The sequence below is a fragment of the Nerophis lumbriciformis genome, linkage group LG37, assembly GCF_033978685.3.
Source record: "Nerophis lumbriciformis linkage group LG37, RoL_Nlum_v2.1, whole genome shotgun sequence".
NCBI lineage: Eukaryota > Metazoa > Chordata > Actinopteri > Syngnathiformes > Syngnathidae > Nerophis > Nerophis lumbriciformis.
Window position 1 is genome coordinate 12759722 of NC_084584.2, and position 22441 is coordinate 12782162.

The window sequence follows — 22441 nt, forward strand, 5'->3', positions numbered from 1 at the left end:
GTCAGTGGAACCTCGTCCATGTTGATAATGTTCTCTGGCCGGATCTTTTTTTCAGCTATCTTGTTTTTACAATATGCACGGAAAGTAGCCAGCTTTTCTTGAAAGTCTTTAGGCAGTTGCTGTGAAATAGTAGTCCGTGTGCGGATTGAGAGATTGCGTCTTTTCATGAACCGGAAAACTGTCGCTTAGTAGGAGCCATTTTGTGGTCTTTACAGATGTAAACACACAAAGGAAATGAAACGTAATATCCGCGCGCTTCTTCTTCTTCTACCGGGGCGGGTGGTTGCTTACAGTAGAAGAAGAAGCGCTTCCTGTTCTATGGGGGCGGGTGCTTACCTTGGCGGTTGCTTGCGTAGAAGAAGAAGCACTTCCTCTTCTACGGGGAAAAAAGATGGCGGCTGTTTACCGTAGTTGCGAGACTGAAACTTTATGAAAATGAATCTTAATATTAATCCATATATAAAGCGCACCGGGTTATAAGCCGCACTGTCAGCTTTTGAGTAAATTTGTGGTTTTTAGGTGCGGCTAATAGTGCGGAAAATACGGTACTTTTAAGACCCTTCTTAAAACCCATTTTTATTCACTGTCACAGTCCACACGACTACGATTAGTTCAAGGGTTGCTGAAATTAGTAGGACAAAACGAGGCTCACCCAATAGTGTCATCAGTGAGGCATAAACACTTAACATATTAAAAGATTGGGCTTTCTAACAATTAAGCAGTTTTGTGTCATGTTTGTCCTCCTACAGAAACCACATTAAAACAAAAATATATATTTTTCTCCCATCTTAGGGCTGGGCGATATGGCAAAAAGAATAATCACGATTAATTTTTTCATACTATCCGATCTCGATTAATATCAAGATTGTCTTTTTTTAATTGAAGCGGATTGTCCCGTGCTGGATTATACATTATATACTATGGTACTATATTATATATTATCCCTACTGTTTACTACTGCAGTATCATTTCCACTAGAGATGTCCGATAATGGCATTTTTGCCGATTTCCGATATTGTCCAACTCTTAATTACCGATTCCGATATCAACCGATACCGACATATACAGTCGTGGAATTAACACATTATTATGCCTAATTTTGTTGTGATGCCCCGCTGGATGCATTAAACAATGTAACTTTACCATGAATTGATTAACGTGGACCCCGACTTAAACAAGTTGAAAAACTTATTGGATTGTTACCATTTAGTGGTCAATTGTACGGAATATGTACTGTACTGTGCAATCTACTAATACAAGTTTCAATCAATCAATCAATCAATCAAAAACAAGGTTTTCCAAAATAAGAGAACAACTTCAACTCAAGTTATGGAAAAAAGTGCCAACATGGCACTGCCATATTTATTATTGAAGTCACAAAGTGCATTCTTTTTTTAAACATGCCTCAAAACAGCAGCTTGGAATTTGGGACATACTCTCCCTGAGATAATCCTGATACCCACTACAACTATGGGAAATACTATACTTTGACTTTCACAAAGTGCATTATTTCTTTTAAACATGCCCAAAACAACAGCTGCAAAAACAGTGAAGGCACACAGCTTCAGTTCAGAGTATCCTAGAGCAGTGGTTCTCAACCTTTTTTCAGTGATGTACCCCCTGTGAACATTTTTTTAATTCAAGTACCCCCTAATCAGAGCAAAGCATTTTTGGTTGAAAAAAAGAGATAAAGGAGTAAAATACATCACTATGTCATCAGTTTCTGATTTATTAAATTGTATAACAGTGCAAAATATTGATCATTTGTAGTGGTCTTTCTTGAACTATTTGGAAAAAAAGATATAAAAATAACTAAAAACTTGTTGAAAAATAAACAAGTGATTCAATTATAAATAAAGATTTCTAAACATAGAAGTAATCATCAACTTAAAGTGCCCTCTTTGGGGATTGTAATAGAGATCCGTCTGGATTCATGAACCTAATTCTAAACATTTCTTCACAAAAAAAGAAATCTTTAGCATCAATATTTATGGAACATGTCCACAAAAAATCTAGCTGTCAACACTGAATATTGCATTGTTGCATTTCTTTTCACAGTTCTTTTTGACAGACATTTAAAAAAAATCTCACGTACCCCTTGGCATACCTTCAAGTACCCCCAGGTGAGAACCACTGTACTAGAGCATACTTGCCAACCTTGAGACCTCTGAATTCAGGAGATGGGGGGGGGGTGTATATTGTAGCGTCCCAGAAGAGTTAGTGCTGCAAGGGATTCTGGGTATTTGTTCTGTTGTGTTTATGTTGTGTTACGGTGCGGATGTTCTCCCGAAATGTGTTTGTCATTCTTGTTTGGTGTGGGTTCACCGTGTGGCGCATATTTGTAACAGTGTTAAACTTGTTTATACGGCCACCCTCAGTGTGACTTTAATGGCTGTTGACCAAGTATGCTTTGCATTCACTTGTGTGTGAAAAGCCGTAGATATTATGTGACTGGACCGGCACGCAAAGGCAGTGCCTTTAAGGTTTATTGGCGCTCTGTACTTCTCCATACGTCCGTGTACACAGCGGCGGTTTAAAAAGTCATACATTTTACCTTTTGAAACCGATACGAAGGTCCTGAGTAGTCCTGAGTTCAATACCGGGCTCGGGATCTTTCTGTGTGGAGTTTGCATGTTCTCCCGTGACTGCGTGGGTTCCCTCCGGGTACTCCGGCTTCCTCCCACCGCCAAAAACATGCACCTGGGGATAGGTTGATTGGCAACACTAAATTGACCCTAGTGTGTGAATGTGAGTGTGAATGTTGTCTGTCTATCTGTGTTGGCCCTGTTGTGATGAGGTGGCGACTTGTCCAGGGTGTACCCCGCCTTCCGCCCGATTGCAGCTGAGATAGGCTCCAGCACCCCCGCGACCCCAAAAGGGACAAGCGGTAGAAAATGGATGGATACCGATAATTTCCGATATTACATTTTAAAGTATTTATCGGCCGATATTATCGGACATCCCTAATTCTCACCCGTCTGCTTCAGGGTAGAAGTGAGCGGAAACCACACGTGCTGAGTTTATGTCTAAAAATGCATTTTGAACACCTCCAAACTGTCGTGACGAGAGCAGAAAACATGCGGAGACGAAGAAGGCAAATGGGGTGAGCGTGAGAGACATGCAGGGGGAGGAGCTGCTTTTGGTCTGTCTGTCGCTGCAGCCCCTCCCCCTCTGCACAAAGTGCGTATGGAGGGAGGTTATGTAAAGGGTAACTGAATCTGCTGGCCTCTTGTCGCCCGCACTGCACAGCCTCTGTGTGGTTTCCCCCGGCGTGCGATTGACACACAACATGTATGCAGAGCAGTAGGTGGCTGCTTTTTTTTGTCTCGCGCACGTCTTTGCCTCCCCGCCCCCTCCCTCCTTGGAGAGCCACTGCACCGCCTTGGATACAAAGAGCTGAAGAGCACCGGCTCCACAGCGGCACATTTCATTGCCTATCTGGGATCCGAAGCGACGAGGGGCCAAAGAAGGAAGCTTGTTTTCCATATGCAAATGAGGGGAATGGAGCCACGTGAAAACTCTGCGTGGATGCATTAGTCAGTGTTTATCAGCAGAACACCAGCACTGAAGGTTTGTACGAGGCTGATGGCATTTTGTCTTAATTCTGCAATCAATGTGAGCACGCAGCAGTCGGCGGCGTCCATGTTGTCCTTATTGTGCCTGTGGATAGTGGGCGGTGGTCACATATCACACACACAAGGTGTGTGTATGTGGGGTGCAAGCAAGATGGTGGTGATTGTGTTGTTGTTGACACACCCACCCGCTGAGACGGTCCGGTGTGCTGCACACGCCGGTGGATGATCAGCGAGGTTTAAAGGCACATGCCCGCATTCCCCTCCTGCATGACAACCATCCTTGATGTTGCGTGTTCTAAATGTTCTCTTCTTTCTCTCTGCAGGTTACAGACCATATTCGCCCGCTTTGATGAAGCTTTGAATTCGGGCAACATGGCTCTCAGCCCGAGTCACGGTTAGTGTGCTTTTCTTGTTGACTTTGCCTCCGACGCCCATCACGTAGATACACGTTGCCAAGGCGATATATTTTGCTCTGGTGTGTTGTGGCCTGACCGCTCTGTGCGCTTGTGATTGTCACTTGGTCGCCAGGGGCTGCTGCAATCGGACCTTACAGGATTAATGCTTTAGTAGTGTGTTGTGTTTATATATATATATATATACACACATATATATATGTATGTGTGTGTGTGTTTGTCTCTTTCTTTGTCACAGTATTAATAGATTGTTGTCATGCTGCATTAGACAAAAATATAGACTGTGAATGAAAATGGATTTGGTTAGCTTTGAGGATCAGGTAATCTGTTTGAATGTTTTCATAGTTTGAATATTAAAGGGGAAGTGCATGAATATTAAAGGGGAAGTGCATCATTATTAGAGACAAGAAGACAAAAGGTTTTTGTTCATTTCGCTTTCCAACATATAAAAATCGGTTTGCTGTTGGTGGCTGGCATTACAGCTAATGAGATCAATCAATTCTACCGCTAAAACACTTTAAGAATGCATCTAAAAAAACGTCAACAATACTTCATTTACGTTCCGTAACCTGTGTAATAACGAAGCTGTAGCAACATTGTTATTGTAAGAGCGAACACTGAGGAACTCTTTTTCTTGCGTAGTAACACATTGGCGTGCTACGGCATTAGCCGTAAAAGCTAGCCACAGAAAGAGATAAGCTCGCAACTGCGTCAACACAAAACGAGTTTCAGTTTGTAATGCACAACACAATGTGATAGGATTGGAGCTTACAGGATTAATGCTTTACTAGTGTGTTGTTTATATATATATATATATATATATATATATATATATATATATATATATATATATAGGGGTGTAACGGTACGTGTATTTGTATTGAACCGTTTCGGTACGGGGGTTCCGGTTTGGTTCGGAGGGGTACCGAACGAGTTTCCACACGGACATATTAAGTAGCGTAACGCACGTTGTGTAAACAATGCACACCGAGGCACAACACACGGCGTGCTAGCAGCTAACGGGCTACGATAGACTGACCATACGTCCTCTTTTCACCGGACATGTCCTCTTTTGCAGAGCTGTCAGGGCGGAGTTTCTTAAAGGGGAACATTATCACAATTTCAGAAGGGTTAAAACCATTAAAAATCAGTTCCCAGTGGCTTATTTTATTTTTCGAAGTTTTTTTAAAAATTTTACCCATCACGCAATATCCCTAAAAAAAGCTTCAAAGTGCCTGATTTTAACCATCGTTATATACACCCGTCTTTTCCTGTGACGTCACATAGTGATGCCGATACAAACAAACGGATAGAACAGCAAGTTTATAGCGACATTAGCTCAGATTCAGACTCGGATTTCAGCGGCTTAAGCGATTCAACAGATTACGCATGTATTGAAACGGATGGTTGTAGTGTGGAGGCAGGTAGTGAAAACGAAATTGAAGAAGAAACTGAAGCTATTGAGCCATATCGGTTTGAACCGTATGCAAGCGAAACCGACGAAAACAACACGACAGCCAGCGACACGGGAGAAAGCGAGGACGAATTCGGCGATCGCCTTCTAACCAACGATTGGTATGTGTTTGTTTGGCATTAAAGGAAACTAACAACTATGAACTAGGTTTACAGCATATGAAATACATTTGGCAACAACATGCACTTTGAGAGTGTAGACAGCCCAGTTTTCATCAATTAATATATTCTGTAGACATACCCTCATCCGCTCTCTTTTCCTGGGGGTCTGGCGGCAGATTTCTTTGACTTTATCGTTGGAAATGCATCTGCTTTGAGTGTCGCAGGATATCCACACATTCTTGCCATCTCTGTCGTAGCATAGCTTTCGTCGGTAAAGTGTGCGGAACAAACGTCCAATTTCTTGCCACTTTTGCATCTTTGGGCCACTGGTGCAACTTGAATCCGTCCCTGTTCGTGTTGTTACACCCTCCGACAACACACCGACAAGGCATGATGTCTCCAAGGTACGGAAAACAGTCGAAAAAACGGAAAATAACAGAGCTGATTTGACTCGGTGTTTGAGAAAACGGCGGATTGCTTCCCGATGTGACGTCACGTCGTGACGTCATCGCTCCGAGAGCGAATAATAGAAAGGCGTTTAATTCGCCAAAATTCACCCATTTAGAGTTCGGAAATTGGTTAAAAAAATAAATGGTCTTTTTTCTGCAACATCAAGGTATATATTGACGCTTACATAGGTCTGGTGATAATGTTCCCCTTTAAGAATGCATCTAAAAAAACGTCAACAATACTTCATTTACGTTCCGTAACCTGTGTAATAACGAAGCTGTAGCAACATTGTTATTGTAAGAGCGAACACTGAGGAACTCTTTATCTTGCATAGTAACACATTAGCGTGCTACAGTATTAGCCGTAAAAGCTAGCTACAGAAAGAGATAAGCTCGCAACTGCGTCAACACAAAACGAGTTTGAGTTTGTAATGCACAACACAATGTGATAGGATCCGTACTTTGTGAAAAACATGAACAATCATATTACAGTATCTGTCAAGTGTTATTTCATGTTTTGTTTGACAGCGTCTGTGCTGTAGTAACACACATGACGTGCTGCATGTGTCATGATCTATATTAAAGTGACTCACTCGTTGGACAGTTGTCTCTTTGGTCCAGCTGGTTGGGGACGTTTTTTCCGGTTTATTTGGGTGAGCACTCTATTTATGTCAAAATAGCATGGCTTCAAATTCCACATTTTGCAACTTCGAGTCACTTTCACCTCACTCTCTCCGCTTCCGTCTGCTCCAACGTCTCACCCTTCCTTCGTGCTGGCTTCTAAAAGCAGTAGTTCATCCTCCGTATATTCAGCTTCAAAAATATATTGTGCTGAACCCTCATTAGTCCAAAAATAGTTGTCTTCGTTGTTTGTTACCAGATCTGCCATGATTAGAACACACGTCTTTGTTTCTGGAAGTAGGGCACACATTTGTTGCCAGACGTGCGCTGCTATGGAAACGGAAATAAATGCGCAAAGGAATTAGTTCCGGCATTGATTAATATGACCAAAATAGGGTAAATATTGAACATGTTACATATTGTTATGGTGTCTGTTACTACATTATATATATATACTTGCAGTGTGTATATTGTACATATTACATATTGTTATGAAGGTGTGTGTTACTACATTATATATATACTTGCAGTGTGTATATTGAACATATTACATATTGTTATGAAGGTGTCTGTTACTACGTTTATATATATATATATATATATATATATATATATATATATACTTGCAGTGTGTATATTGTACATATTACATATTGTTATGAAGGTGTCTGTTACTACATTTGTACTTGCTGTGCATATATTGTACATATTACATATTGTTATGAAGGTGTCTGTTACTACATTATATATATATATATATATATATATATATATATATATATATATATATATATATACTTGCACTTGTGTATATTGTATATATTACAGTTTTGTCGCTTTTAACAGTCAGGTTGTAAAGGAGAAAAATAAACTTTCAGGGGTATCTAGGGCAATATGGCAAAAAAATGATCATTAGTTTTTACATATCATCCAATCTCGATTAATGTCAGTCTTTTTTAATTAGAGGCAGATTGTCCTGTGCAGGATTATGCAGAGTACCGTTGCATCCCTATTAGGGGCGGGAATTGATAAGATGCTTCTGTTTCCGATTCCACTTTCCATTCTGCTTAAAGATTTGGTTCCTTAACGGTTCTCTTATCGATTATTATTTGGGAAAAAAAGAGGAAAAAGGTGAATTAGCCTCAATTATGTTTAGTTTAGAGCAGGGTTTCCCCTAATTTGCATAAATTGCTATGTTTTTTTTAAGGCTCAAAAAATGTATACATTCATTTAAAAGAAATCTGTTAGTATTAACATATATTTCTAATTGTTTTGACATTTTTTTTTTGTACAATGTACATTGTTGAGTTTTTTTCAAGTGTGTATTTATAAACAAAAACAACTCGCAACATATCTAGCATCTTCTTCTGGTGTTTTTATAGAATGTACTGGTGTTTAGAGACTACTTCTGTCCCTCCTTGTCCCTGACTAAAGAGGCGAGCATGGCGTCACACTTGTTTGGCGCTGTTGCTCCAGTTGGACTTTCTCTCCTTAAAAGCCGCCACTGTCGTCTTGATATTTGCACATTTTGATGATGGCTGTCCGCGCGGGTATATCTGCGATATATATAAATATTGCGTCCACATCACTAGGGATGATGCTCGAAACCGGGTTTCCCAGTTGTTCGATAAGAAAAGAACCGAGTCCTCGGATTCAAATCCCTTTTTGAGAACCAGTACCCGTTATGGAGACCACTATAGTAAAGAAAAAGAGTTGGTTCTTTATTCGAATCCCTGCGAACGAATCCCGTCCCGACCAGAAATGCTCCGTGTGACATCACAAGAAATGACGTCACGTAGCTCAGTCATTAGGCGCAGATAGCGAAAGCAGGAAAAAAATGGACCGGAAAAAGCACTCCAAGGTGTAATAAAGTTCAAAACAAAAGATATAATCCAATGAATAACTTTACTGAGTGATTTGAGCAGGGTACAAACACATGACGAACACTTTTACGACCAACCGGAAACATAGCAACCAGGCTAGCAACGCATCTCCTTTACGGCAGCTGTCGCAACGTTCTTAAAGCAACCGCAGCACATACATATATATACAACATGTATCTCCCTTTTTTAACTTTTGTTTTTCTGTCCTTGTAAACAAAACAAAATCACACTGTATATGTGTTGTCTGTCTAATTATAAATAATGCAGACGAGGCGTGTTGGCTGAGTTCTTGACGTTTACTTTCACAGCATACTCATAACCTCATTCTTAGCTGCCGGGTGGCGACATGCAACAACACTTTTCGGGGCTACCGCGCATGCTCGTCACTCCCGTTACATGCTGGGTAGTGTAGTTGTTATATTCCCTCGCTCATAACATCACATCTTTCCCCCTATAAAGAAATAATGTAAACTCAATAAGGTGTATTTCTTTTTTTAGCTTTAACTTTTCATTTTTTAGCATTGTAACCACATTTGCAAACAACTTTTCTCTTCATAGAATTTTCTTTCAATAAAGAAATAAAGTGCAAAAATGTCAAAGCATCATAACAAACAGTTATGTCAACACTTTTTTTTTTTTTAAACAACTCGAAAAAACCAAGAGTTCTTAACAACTCTCAATCAGCCTCTTAGGTGGCTGAACATGTCTCTTAGGTCTAGACAGTCTCTCAACAGCAGGTGACGCGGACACTGCTGTCAGTCCTTGGTCAGCAAGGTCAGGCTCCGTGTCAGCAAGTTCTGCAGGTCCAGCTGAGTCCTGTTGAGCCTTTTCCTGAGTAATAGCTGTAGTTAGGATGTATTATTATTATTATTTATACACCTATAGTGATCACAGAGTAGGGATGTCCCGATCCGATATTTGGATTGGATCGGCCGCCGATATTTGCCAAAAAATGCGTATCGGCAAAGCATGGGAAAATGCCGATCCAGATCCAGTTTAAAAAAAAAAACTCCGGTCCGTGTTTTCCAACGCACCGATTTAAATAATACATTCCACTTTTCTGCTGCTCCTAATTTCCATTCCGCATTTTCCAGCACACCTTCAACACATCCACAGGTCTGTGGATTCTCACGCAGTTGCTTTTAGCTGCTGGCATTACACGACAGGCTCTTCTCACTCTTTCTTGTGTCTCCCTCTCACAGACAGAAAGCGCAACTTCTTACACACGTCACATACTGTCACGTCATACGTCACATACGTATACGTCCTCCCCGAGCAGAGAGGTAGCAGCATGGCTAACGTTAACTGTGATGCTAGCGCAGCCGTGTGACCAACGTTCCCTCTAAGGTGCGCGCCTGCGCAATTACGCACTGCTCAAGCGTCCTCTGCGCACGGCAATTATATACCACGCACAAAATCTAATAAAAAAATAAGTGCATAACAATTTTCGACACACGGACACGACAGAGAAAAACGTTTTCGTCATCATTGTTCAGATATTGTGACGTCTGTCGAGACGCTTATCTCCATTCGGTGCCACACGCCCACACCATCAAAATGCAGAGGCAAACATTTCCACATCAACACCGTATGAAAAAATTCGTGATTTTTTTTTAGTTGTGATTTCCTTCTCTGCATGAAAGTTTAAAAGTAGCACATATTAATGCAGTATGATGAAGAATGTTTTAATGTAGACATGCAAGCCTTGAAAGAAAAATTTGAAAATCAAGACTACATTTCCTGCAAATGGGTGCATTTCTACCCTATATTTTAACTTTAGATTTATTCTCATATCAAACTCTTTTGGCTGTCTTCTTGACACTTACATCCGGCGGCCTCCTCCACACCCTGGATTATAAATAATGTAAATAATTAAATGTGATTATCTTGTGTGATGACTGTATTATGATGATAGTATATATCTGATAGTATATATCTGTATCATGAACCCCGACTTAAACAAGTTGAAAAACTTATTGGGGTGTTACCATTTAGTGGTCAATTGTACGGAATATGTACTTCACTGTGCAACCTACTAATAAAAGTCTCAATCAATCAATCAAAACACATAGAATCATCATACTGCTGTGATTATATGCATCAAGTGTTCATTCAAGGCTAAGGCAAAATTTCGAGATATATATCGTGTATCGCAATATGGCTTTAAAATATCTCAATATTAAAAAAAGGCCATATCGCCCAGCCCTAGTTTCAATGATGCCATTTCTGTTTGTCATGTATAATTGTGTCTATTTTGTGTTTATCCTTGAATAAACAGGTCAGTTTCTTGTTACCAACCATTGTGTATTATTCAAACTCCCCTAATTCAGCTGGCTTGTTGTTATCAAGAGTACTAAAACCCTTTTCAACATGATTCTGACAACTAAGTAGGCTAAATAACTTTAAACTTTAATACATGCTCAGATAGGCCAGTATCGGTCAGTATCGGTATCGGATCGGAAGAGCAAAAACAATATCGGTATTGGATCGGAAGTGCAAAAACCTGGATCGGGACATCCCTATCACAGAGACAGGTTGTTTTTGTGTTCCCGTATATATTTGTTTTTCTGAAAAATCCCACTTAATATACTTTGAGTTACAACAGTCAATATTTTTTTTTTTTTTTTTTTTTTTTTTTTTTTTTTTTTTTAGGGGGGTAGCAGTCAATATTTATTTATTTATTAGATTTTATTTTTTTCTTATATAATAAAAGTGAGCTTTTGTTAAACCAAATATTTTGTGTTTTTTTTTTTTTTTTTTACATATACAACAACCTATCTGGACTCGATAAGAGAATCGATAAGGAATCGGTTCGATAAGAGGATTCGATAATAGGCTCGAACTCGATAATTTCTTATCAAACATCATCCCTACACATCGCAGACATGCTCACAACGCTCTAGGCAATCATCGCGTGCATTTTGTTTACATCCGGTTTAGGTAGCGCGGTTTTTCGGTGGTCAAGTTTTCGGTACATCACTTGTCAATATAGTGCATAAATACTTGGCCAAATATATCAATTCATACTGTAACGACCAGCCAGTTTTTCCCACGTTTCCCACCATTTGAAAAGTGATACCACCCTTGATCCATGCATTGGAATGCATGATGGAAAGTATTTTGTAGTTCATACATCTAAGCCGAGTCAAATCAAGTCCTGTGACATTCATGTTATTCCCGCCATTAGCCTAACATGCGAGTGCCGCTAGCAGGGGTGTATATTTAGTGCCGCCGTGTCACCAAACCTCTCCCGCAAGGACCACATCAGCAGTTGCTGGCGGTGCTTGTTTACTGGCAGAGACACACAGGCAGCGAAATGTGGCGCAGTGCGCGGGTGTTTTGATGATGCCGTGTCTGGTGGCAGCCGAGGGTCCCTGGGGGTTGGCGGACGGGCGTAGTTTACTTTGAACTTGGCTGCAGATTGGCTATGGTGTTAACACGCCTGCCTGAGTGACACCATCACAGGCTGACAGTGGTGCACTTGTCGCTTATTGGCACATTCCAAGCATTTCAATAGTTCATTGGGGACATTTGTGCTGCTGTAGTTTTTTTTTTTAACATTGAAAACATTTCCAGTTCTCCTGGAATTTTACATTTCCCAGTTTTGCAAAATGAATGGAGAATGTTTCCATCTTCCACATTCCTCTACTCATTCAAACATTTCAGTATCAAAACTTTACGCTCATTTAGGACAATTTTTTCACATTTCCAAAATTCCCACTGTTTCCCATATTTTCCGGACTAAAGAGAGAGAACCGGTTTTTAAGCTGCACCCACTAAATTTTATAAGAAAAACATATTTTTCCATATTATTCTATAAACCGCAAGTATATTCAAGATTCAAGATTGTTTATTGTCATATGGACAGTTAAACAGACAGTTTGCCGTACAATGAAAATCTTAATTTGCTAGTCCACCCTTCAACAAGTCACACGGTACTTAGCTTAAAAAAATTGGAAAATTGGTACTGTTGCTACCAGTATCGATTTCCCAGTACCGGGAATCGGTTTAAATTTGAATTGTAACTGAGTGGCACCGCAGTGTCTTGCCCAAGGACACAACGGCGGTGACTAGGATGGTTGAAACTGGATCCACACCATGAAGCCTCAACTTTCCGCTCTACCATCTGAGCCAAGCCACCCCCAATTAATTATTCCACATTTTCTGTACCGCAGAAATCACGTTGCCTATGAAACTACAACTCGCCTGGCCTTGAACGCATCGTTCCGGCTTCTTTTTGACCCCAAAGACCTATCTGCAAGTGTAGCAGGAAGTCGGCGGCAAGACCTAAACCTAAAGAGCATACCCTTTTAGACGCCAAAGGCAGCTGTCGGAGAGAGGGCTGCAGGGGACTAAGTAGGCAGAGAGAGCAAAAGGACTGAGGAGAGGAGGACGCTGACCAAGATCTTGTCAGGAGTCGGGTCGCTGCACTCCGCCTGTAGCCGCCTCGCCGAGATTCATCATAACGGACAGACAAAAAAGGAGGGCTAGGCTGTAGGGGGGCGGGGATTTGTGTACCAGCCACACTCTGTGGCCATGGCATTGGTACCAGCTTATGAACCCCATCACACTTTTAGCCAGCGGGCTCTGGAGCACCAACATGTGTGTTCTTTTGTCTGGAGTCATCAAGGCCACTTGCATTGACACATCTGACAGGCATAAATCCTTTTTATGAGCAAATCCACCTCCTGGGCTATTCAAGCAAGTGCTTCTGGGGCCCACGTATTTAAAAAGCTAAGGACTGAGGGGCCCTGCCTTCTTCCTTCACTACTTTTCTCACCGAGTATGTCAGTTAGAGATGTCCGATAATGGCTTTTTTTGCTGATATTCCGATACTGTCCAACTCTTAATTACCGATTCCGATATCAACCGATACCGATATATACAGTCGTGGAATTAACACATTATTATGCCTAATTTTGTTGTGATGCATTAAACCAGGGGTGCTCACACTTTTTCTGCAGGCGAGCTACTTTTCAATTGATCAAGTCGTGGGGATGTACCTCATTCATATACCGTATTTTCCGCACTATAAGGCGCACCGGATTATTAGCCGCACCTTCTATGAATTACATATTTCATAATTTTGTCCACCAATAAGCCGCCCCGGACTATAAGCCGCGCCTACGCTGCGCTAAAGTGAATGTCAAAAAAACGCTGCGCTAAAGTGAATGTCAAAAAACAGTCAGATAGTTCAGTCAAACTTTAATAATATATTGAAAACCAGCGTTCTAACAACTCTGTCCCAAAATGTACGCAAATGTGCAATCACAAACATAGTAAAATTCAAAATGGTGTAGAGCAATAAATAGCAACATAATGTTGCTCGAACGTTAATGTCACAACACACAAAATAAACATAGCGCTCACCTTCTGAAGTTATTCTTCATTCGTAAATCCTTCGAATTCTTCGTCTTCGGTGTCCGAATTGAAAAGTTGCGCAAGCGTGGGATCCAAAAATGGCCGGCTCCGCCTCGTCGAAGTCATCGGATTCAGTGTCGCTGTTGTTGTGCAGCAGTTCTGTGAATCCTGCCTTCCGGAAAGCTCGGACCACAGTTGTGACCGAAACTATCTGCCCAGGCATTTACGATCCACTGGCAGATGTTGGCGTATGTCGACCGGCGCTATCTGCCCGTCTTAGTGAAGGTGTGTTCGCCTTCGGAGCTGTGTGAAAAAAGCCACCCGGCCTCTTCGCGTAAACTTCCCTTAACCACTCGCTCATCTTTTCTTCATCCATCCATCCCTTCGAGTTAGCTTTTATGATGACGCCGGCTGGAAAGGTCTCTTTTGGCAAGGTCTTCCTTTTGAATATCACCATGAGTGGAAGTTAGCATGGCAAGCTAGAACCACAGTGAAGGATGACTTCTCATTCCCTGTGGTGCGAATATTCACCGTACGTGCTCCCGTTCCACAGTGCGGTTCACAGGAATATCAGTTGCTGTGAAATACGGTAGTAATCCGTGTGCGGATGGAGAGATTGCGTCTTTTTATGAACCGGATCCTTGTCGCGTAGTAGGAGCCATTTTGTGGTCTTTACAGATGTAAACAGGAAATGAAACGTACGGTGATATCCGCGCGTTTTTTCTTCTTCTTCCGGGGGCGGGTGAAGCGCTTCCTGTTCTATGGGGGCGGGTGCTTTCCTTGGCGGTTGCTTGCGTAGAAGAAGAAGCGCTTCCTGTTCTACCGGGAAAAAAGATGGAGGCTGTTTACCGAAGTTGCGAGACCGAAACTTTATGAAAATGAATCGTAATAAAGCGCACCGGGTTATAAGGCGCACTGTCAGCTTTTGAGAAAAATTGTGGTTTTTAGGTGCGCCTTATAGTGCGGAAAATACGGTATATATAATTTATGTTTACTTATTTATGAAATATATGTTTTTGTTAACAAGTTAAAGGTGTTTAATGATAATGCAAGCATGTTTAACACATATAGTTAATATTGTTAATAAATTAAAGGTGTTTAATGACAATACAAGTATGTTTAATACATATAGTTAATATTGTTAACAAGTTAAAGGTGTTTAAAGATAATACAAGCATGTTTAACACATATAGTTAATATTGTTAACAAGTTAAAGGTGGTTAAAGATAATACAAGCATGTTTAACACATATAGTTAATATTGTTAACAAGTTAAAGGTGTCTAAAGATATTAAAAGCATGTTTAACACATATAGTTAATATTGTTAACAAGTTAAAGATGTTAAAAGATAATACAAGCATGTTTAACACATATAGATTCCTTTCTTTCATGAAGACAAGAATATAAGTTGGTGTATTACCTGATTCTGATGACTTGCATTGATAGGAATCAGACAGTGGTGCTGATAACGTCCGCATTTTTGAATGGAGGAGAAAAAAAGTCCTCCTTTCTGTCCAATACCACATGAAAGTGGTTGGTTTTTGGCATCTTATTTGTCCAGCTTCCGTACTCCTTTGTATACACTTTACAAGAAATACATTGTCGGCAAACTCCGTAGCTTGCTAGCTTGTGCACGCCAGCTTTCTGAGACTCTTATTTTTTTGGCGCAACTGTGCAACTGTGCAGTCGGTCTTTGGAGTTTTGACGACAGGTACGGCGCCAGAGTCTGTTGAAATAAAGTGTTTCTCGCCTTCCAGTCTGTAATTTTAATGAGCTGGCAGCAGCCAGCGTCATCTCAGAAGACCCTCGGGTGCCGTGAATGTCAATCAAGTGACGAAAGTGACGTCATAGTGAAGATTTATGATCGCTCATTTTTAGGACTATTTTTTTAATGCCTGGCTGGTGATCGACTGACACACCCTCCGCGATCGACTGGTAGCTCGTGATTGACGTAATGAGCACCCCTGCATTAAACAATGTAACAGGGTTTTCCAAAATAAATCAACTCAAGTTATGGAAAAAAATGCCAACATGGCACTGCCATATTTATTATTGAAGTCACAAAGTGCATTATTTTTTTTAACATGCCTCAAAACAGCAGCTTGGAAGAGTTAGTGCTGCAAGGGGTTCTGGGTATTGTTGTGTTGTGTTACGGTGCGGATGTTCTCCCGAAATGTGTTTGTCATTCTTGTTTGGTGTGGGTTCACCGTGTGGCGCATATTTGTAACAGTGTTAAAGTTGTTTATACGTCCACCCTCAGTGTGACCTGTATGGCTGTTGACCAAGTATGCATGCATTCCCTTGTGTGTGTGAAAAGCCGTAGATATTATGTGATTGGGCCGGCACGCAAAGGAAGTGCCTTTAAGGTTTATTGGCGCTCTGTACTTCTCCCTACGTCCGTGTACACAGTGGTGTTTTAAAAAGTCATACATTTTACTTTTTGAAACCGATACCGATAATTTCCGCATTTTAAAGCATTTATCGGCCGATAATATTGGCAGTCCGATATTATCGGACATCTCTAATATTAATGCAGTTTTACATTTTTTGTTTCACTAAATAAGCGCTTATCACTTGCAATTTTTAAAAATGGTGCATTTGTAATAGGCCACAGCTAAATTAATTCCCATTCATGGAAATGTGTGCAAAACTGGAACATGAGTGCCTAAAATAAAGGAGCTGGTCGGATCCACATTTTGCATTGACTTTATTTACAATAAATAAATCAATCATTGATGTTTACCAATCGATTTTATAATCCTCTATGTCCAAATTGCGATGCATCTGAAAATCGATTATTTCTCCGACCTCTCAAGATTAAAGCAATAATGTTTTATGATTAATCACAAGGTAACTTAAAATGTACATAGATTGTGAAAAATATGACAAAAACTACACAAAATAATTTTTACTACCGTATTTTTCGGAGCATAAGCCGCACCGGCCGAAAATGCATAATAAAGAAGGAAAAAAACATATATAAGTCGCACTGGAGTATAAGTCGCATTTTTGGGGGAAATGTATTTGATAAAAGCCAACACCAAGAATAGACATTTGAAAGGCAATTTAAAATAAATAAAGAATAGTGAACAGGCTGAATAAGTGTACGTTATATGAGGCATAAATAACCAACTGGTATGTTAACGTAACATATTATGGTAAGAGTCATTCAAATAACTATAACATATAGAACATGCTATACGTTTACCAAACAATCTGTCACTCCTAATCGCTAAATCCCATGAAATCTTATACGTCTAGTCTCTTACGTGAATGAGATAAATAATATTATTTGATATTTTACGCTAATGTGTTAATCATTTCACACATAAGTCGCTCCTGAGTATAAGTCGCACCCCCGGCCAAACTATGAAAAAAACTGCCACTTATAGTCCGAAAAATACGGTATTTTGTTGTGTGGGCTTGCTGTCATTTGTTTTTTTCTAATGAAAACGGGACGACCTAGAGCTTTCCTCTGCGACGGTATTGAAGACGCTGGCGTTCCCTCCAGTGGTGATGAAGTTGTCGTTGGTTCTGGTGTCCCATGTGTTGGAAAAAGCCTCGCCTCTCCTGCTTAGTCACGTTTTGAATATAAAAGTCGATAGACATGAACATGACCCCCACACACACACACACGCTCCTCCCAGCCAAACACTTTTGTTGCATTGCAAAGTCACCACATGTAGCAGCTTTCACTGCTGGCATAGTTTGCTATTGACAATGACACACACACACACACACACACACGCACACACACACTTGCAGTCCAGCTCTTTCTGCTTCACTGGCTTTGCAAGAGGAAACCGTGACCCCGTTTCCAAGGCTCGGCTGGTTGCCAAGAGAAATCTGTGCTCTGAGTATTATGGTTTATCCCCCTTCCCTCACTTGGGATCTGAAGTTATATCTGTCTGTCTTCAAATCCAGGCCTGAACCTCTGGCGTGTCTCCCATCATACTCTTGTGAAGCTAAACTTTCCCTGGATTAATTGTGTTCCCAGCTGTAGTCTCTGTATGGTTTATCCAAAAGATAACACATGGCTGTCTCATTCCTGCTTCCGCCCGGTAACAGTTTTATGGCTTTATTTCACAGGCAGGTTAGTAAAAAAAACAAACGTGTTACCACAGAATGTAAAAGTCCACAACACAGAGTTAGTAGACAAATATGTTTTATGTAACTCCGTCCTCAACTACACAGGGCCACAGCTTTTGGCTGCACGCTTGTTTTGTTTGTTTGCGATGCTCTCTGTTTGTGTTGTTTTTGTTCATTTCATGACATCCGTACACAGCCAGGTGTTCACATCACAGCTGCTTTATGCCATATTTCATCACTAAGTACATGTGAATTGATCTCAGCGTTGATAGAACGCCGTCGTAAATAAAGTGCGTTCACTTCAAACTAGGATAGTTTTGGTACCAACATTTATTTTGATACTTTTAGATACTTTTCTAAATAAAGTAGAGATGTCCGCTAATGGCTTTTTTGCCGATATTGTCCAACTCTTAATTACCAATTCCGATATCAACCGATACCGATACATACAGTCTTGGAATTAACACATTATTATGCCTAATTTTGTTGTGATGCCCCGCTGGATGCATTAAACAATGTAACAAGGTTTTCCAAAATAAATCAACTCAAGTTATGGAAAAAAAAATGCCAACATGGCACTGCCATATTTATTATTGAAGTCACAAACTGCATTATTTTTTTTTAACATGCCTCAAAACAGCAGCTTGGAATTTGGGACATGCTCTCCCTGAGAGGGCATGAGGAGGTTGAGGTGGGCGGGGTTGGTAGCGGGGGGTGTATATTGTAGCGTCCCGGAAGAGTTAGTGCTGCAAGGGGTTCTGGGTATTTGTCCTGTTGTGTTTATGTTGTGTTACGGTGCGGATGTTCTCCCGAAATGTGTTTGTCATTCTTGTTTGGTGTGGGTTCACAGTGTGGCACGTATTTGTTACAGTGTTAAAGTTGTTTATACGGCCACCCTCAGTGTGACCTGTATGGCTATTGACCAAGTATGCAGTGCATTCACTTGTGTGTGTGAAAAGCCGTAGATATTATGTGTTTGGGCGGGCACGCAAAGGCAGTGCCTTTTAAGGCACACCCTTAATTTTGTTGTGATGCCCCACTGGATGCATTAAACAATGTAACAAGGTTTTCCAAAATAAATCAACTCAAGTTATGGAAAAAAATGTCAATATGGCACTGCCATATTTATTATTGAAGTCACAAAGTGCATTATTTTTTTTAAACATGCCTCAAAACAGCAGCTTGGGATTTGGGACATGCTCTCCCTGAGAGAGCATGAGGAGGTTGAGGTGGGCGGGGTTGGTAGCGGGGGGGTGTATATTGTAGCGTCCCGGAAGAGTTAGTGCTGCAAGGGGTTCTGGGTATTTGTTCTGTTGTGTTTATGTTGTGTTACGGTGCAGATGTTCTCCGGAAATGTGTTTGTCATAATTGTTTGGTGTGGGTTCACAGTGTGGCGCATATTTGTTACAGTGTTAAAGTTGTTTATACGGCCACCCTCAGTTTGACCTGTATGGCTGTTGACCAAGTATGCATTGCATTCACTTGTGTGTGTGAAAAGCCGTAGATATTATGTGTCTGGGCCGGCACGCAAAGGCAGTGCCTTTAAGGCACGCCCCCAATATTGTTGTCTGGGTGGAAATCGGGAGAAATTCTGGAGAATGGTTGCCCCGGGAGATTTTCGGGAGGGGCACTGAAATTCGGGAGTCTCCCATGATAATCGAGAGGGTTGGCAAGTATGACTGGGAGACGCAACTGCTCTGTACTTCTCCCTACGTCCGTACAGCGGCGTTTTAAAAAAGTAATATATTTTACTTTTTGAAACCGATACCGATAATTCCCGATATTACATTTTAAAGCATTTATCGGCCGATAATATCGGCAGTCCGATATTATCGGACATCTCTAGTTCAATTGTCTCAGTTGGGGAAGACTGCAGACTTGACAACTGGCCAGAAGACAATCGTTGCTACCCTCTATAGGAGGGGTAAGCCACAAAATTTCATAGCTAAGGAGGCTGGCTGTCCCCAGAGTGCTGTGTCCAAGCATATCAATGGAAAGTCTAGTGGAAGGGCAAAATGTGGCAGGAGAAGATGCACCAGCAGAAGAGCTGACTGTGGATTTCTGTAGATTATCAAAGAGAGAAGATTCATGAATCTGGCTGAGATCTAGAAAGAATGGAATGAGGCAGGAGTCACAACTTCAAAAAACACCACATTCAGACCATTGTTTTGGTTGACTTGATATGATCCTCATTTTTTTTTCTTCTGCAAAAACTGAGAAGTACCGTATTTTCCGCACTATAAGGCGCACCTAAAAACCACAAATTTTCTCAAAAGCTAACAGTGCGCCTTATAACCCGGTGCGCTTTATTACGATTCATTTTCATAAAGTTTAGGTCTCGCAACTACGGTAAACAGCCGCCATCTTTTTTCCCCGTAGAAGAAGCGCGCGGTGCATGCTGGGATATGTGACGTTTCATTTCCATTTGTGTGTTTATGTAAAGACCCCAAATGGCTCCTATTAAGTGTGTTGTCTGTCTAATTATAAATAATGCAGACGAGGCGTGTTAACTGAGTTCTCAACGTTTTCTCACAGCGTGCTCATAACCACATTCGAACTCCCAGCATACAACATCGCTTCTCAGGGCTACTGCGCATGCTCGTAACTATCGTTGCATGCTGGGTAGTGTAGTTGTTATATTTGCTAGCTCATAACAGCACATTGAGAGACGCGCTTAATTCAATACTCGCCGTCATTCCGGGTGGATTGACAAAAGACCTCCAGCCGCTAGATATTGGTGTCAACAGGGCATTCGAAGCTAGACTGCTAACTGCGTGGGAACTTCTCAGGGCTACCGCGCATGCTCGTAACTATCGTTGCATGCTGGGTAGTGTAGTTGTTATATTTGCTAGCTCATAACAGCACATTGAGAGACACGCTGACACGCTTACCGGGTAATTCAATACTCGCCGTCATTCCGGGTGGATTGACAAAAGACCTCCAGCCGCTAGATATTGGTGTCAACAGGGCATTCGAAGCTAGACTGCTAACTGCGTGGGAACAATGGAAGACAGAAGGCGAACACACCTTCACTAAGACGAGTAGGCAGCGCCAGACGACGCCAACATCTGCCAGTGGATCGTAAATTTGCCCAACTTTTCACTTCGGACACCGAAGACGAAGGATTTACGAATGAAGAATAACTTCAGAAAGTAAGCGCTATGTTTATTTTGTGTGTTGTGACATTAACGTTCGAGCAACATTATGTTGCTATTGCGCTGCACTATTTTGAATTTTACTATGTTTGTGATTGCACATTTGCGTACATTTTGGGAGTGAACAGAGTTGTTAGAACGCTGGTTTTTAATATATTATTAAAGTTTGACTGACCTATCTGACTGTTTTTTTGACATTCCCTTTAGCGCAGCGTAGGCGCGGCTTATAGTCCGGGGCGGCTTATTGGTGGACAAAATTATGAAATATGTAATTCATAGAAGGTGCGGCTAATAATCCGGTGCGCCTTATAGTGCGGAAAATACGGTAAGTGGTATTTTCTTCACAGCAATTACATTTTTTTAAATCCAGTTTGCGTGGGTTTTGTTAGCTGGAGGCTATAATTATGTACAAATAAACAACTAAATACTTGTTTAAAGGGGAACATTATCACAATTTCAGAAGGGTTAAAACCATTAAAAATCAGTTCCCAGTTTTTTTCAAAATTTTACCCATCACGCAATATCCCTAAAAAAGCTTCAAAGTGCCTGATTTTAACCATCGTTATAAACACCCGTCCATTTTCCTGTGACGTCACACAGTCATGCCAATACAAACAAACATGGTGCATAGAACAGCAAGTTATAGCATACTTGCCAACCTTGAGACCTCCAATTTCGGGAGGTGGGGGGTGGGGGGTGGGTGCGGGGTGGGGGGTGGGTGCGGGGTGGGGGGGGAGGGCGGGGGCGCGGTTGGGAGCGTGGTTAAGAGGGGAGGAGTATATTTACAGCTAGAATTCACCAAGTCAAGTATTTCATATATATATATAAGAAATAATTGACTTTCAGTGAATTCTAGCTATATATATATAAATATATATAAATATAAATATATATATATATATATATATATATATATATATATATATATATATATATATATATATATATATATATATATATATATATATATAAATAAAAGAAATACTTGAATTTCTGTGTTCATTTATTTACACATATACACACACAACACTCATCTACTCATTGTTGAGTTAAGGGTTGAATTGTCCATCCTTGTTCTATTCTCTGTCACTATCTTTCTAACCATGCTTAACACCCTCTCTGATTATGCATTGCTGTGTGGCACGCACAAAAGTGCTTTCATCAAATCCACTAGATGGCAGTATTGTCCTGTTTAAGAGTGTCACAACATTGCTGTTTACGGCAGACGGACTGCTTTACTGTAGACGTTCTTTATATTGTGGGAAAGCGGACTCAGGTCCGCATGGAGCTGGAGGGGGCGGGGCCTCCAGCTCCGCCTGA

The 22441-nt window shown here is 40.9% G+C and overlaps 1 protein-coding gene across 21 annotated transcripts in view; it reads left to right on the forward strand.

The window, feature by feature from the left end:
- Nucleotides 1-22441, forward strand: part of clasp2 (cytoplasmic linker associated protein 2) — a 181597-nt gene that overhangs the window by 41850 nt on the left and 117306 nt on the right. For 20 of the 21 annotated variants that reach the window (XM_061931367.1, XM_061931376.1, XM_061931368.1 and 17 more), the window contains exon 7: nucleotides 3899-3969. In XM_061931367.1, coding sequence (XP_061787351.1) covers nucleotides 3899-3969 — 71 coding nt within the window. Of the gene's footprint in view, nucleotides 1-3191; nucleotides 3571-3898; nucleotides 3970-22441 lie in introns of those variants that run through there. The other variant, XM_061931387.1, reaches the window with a different exon arrangement.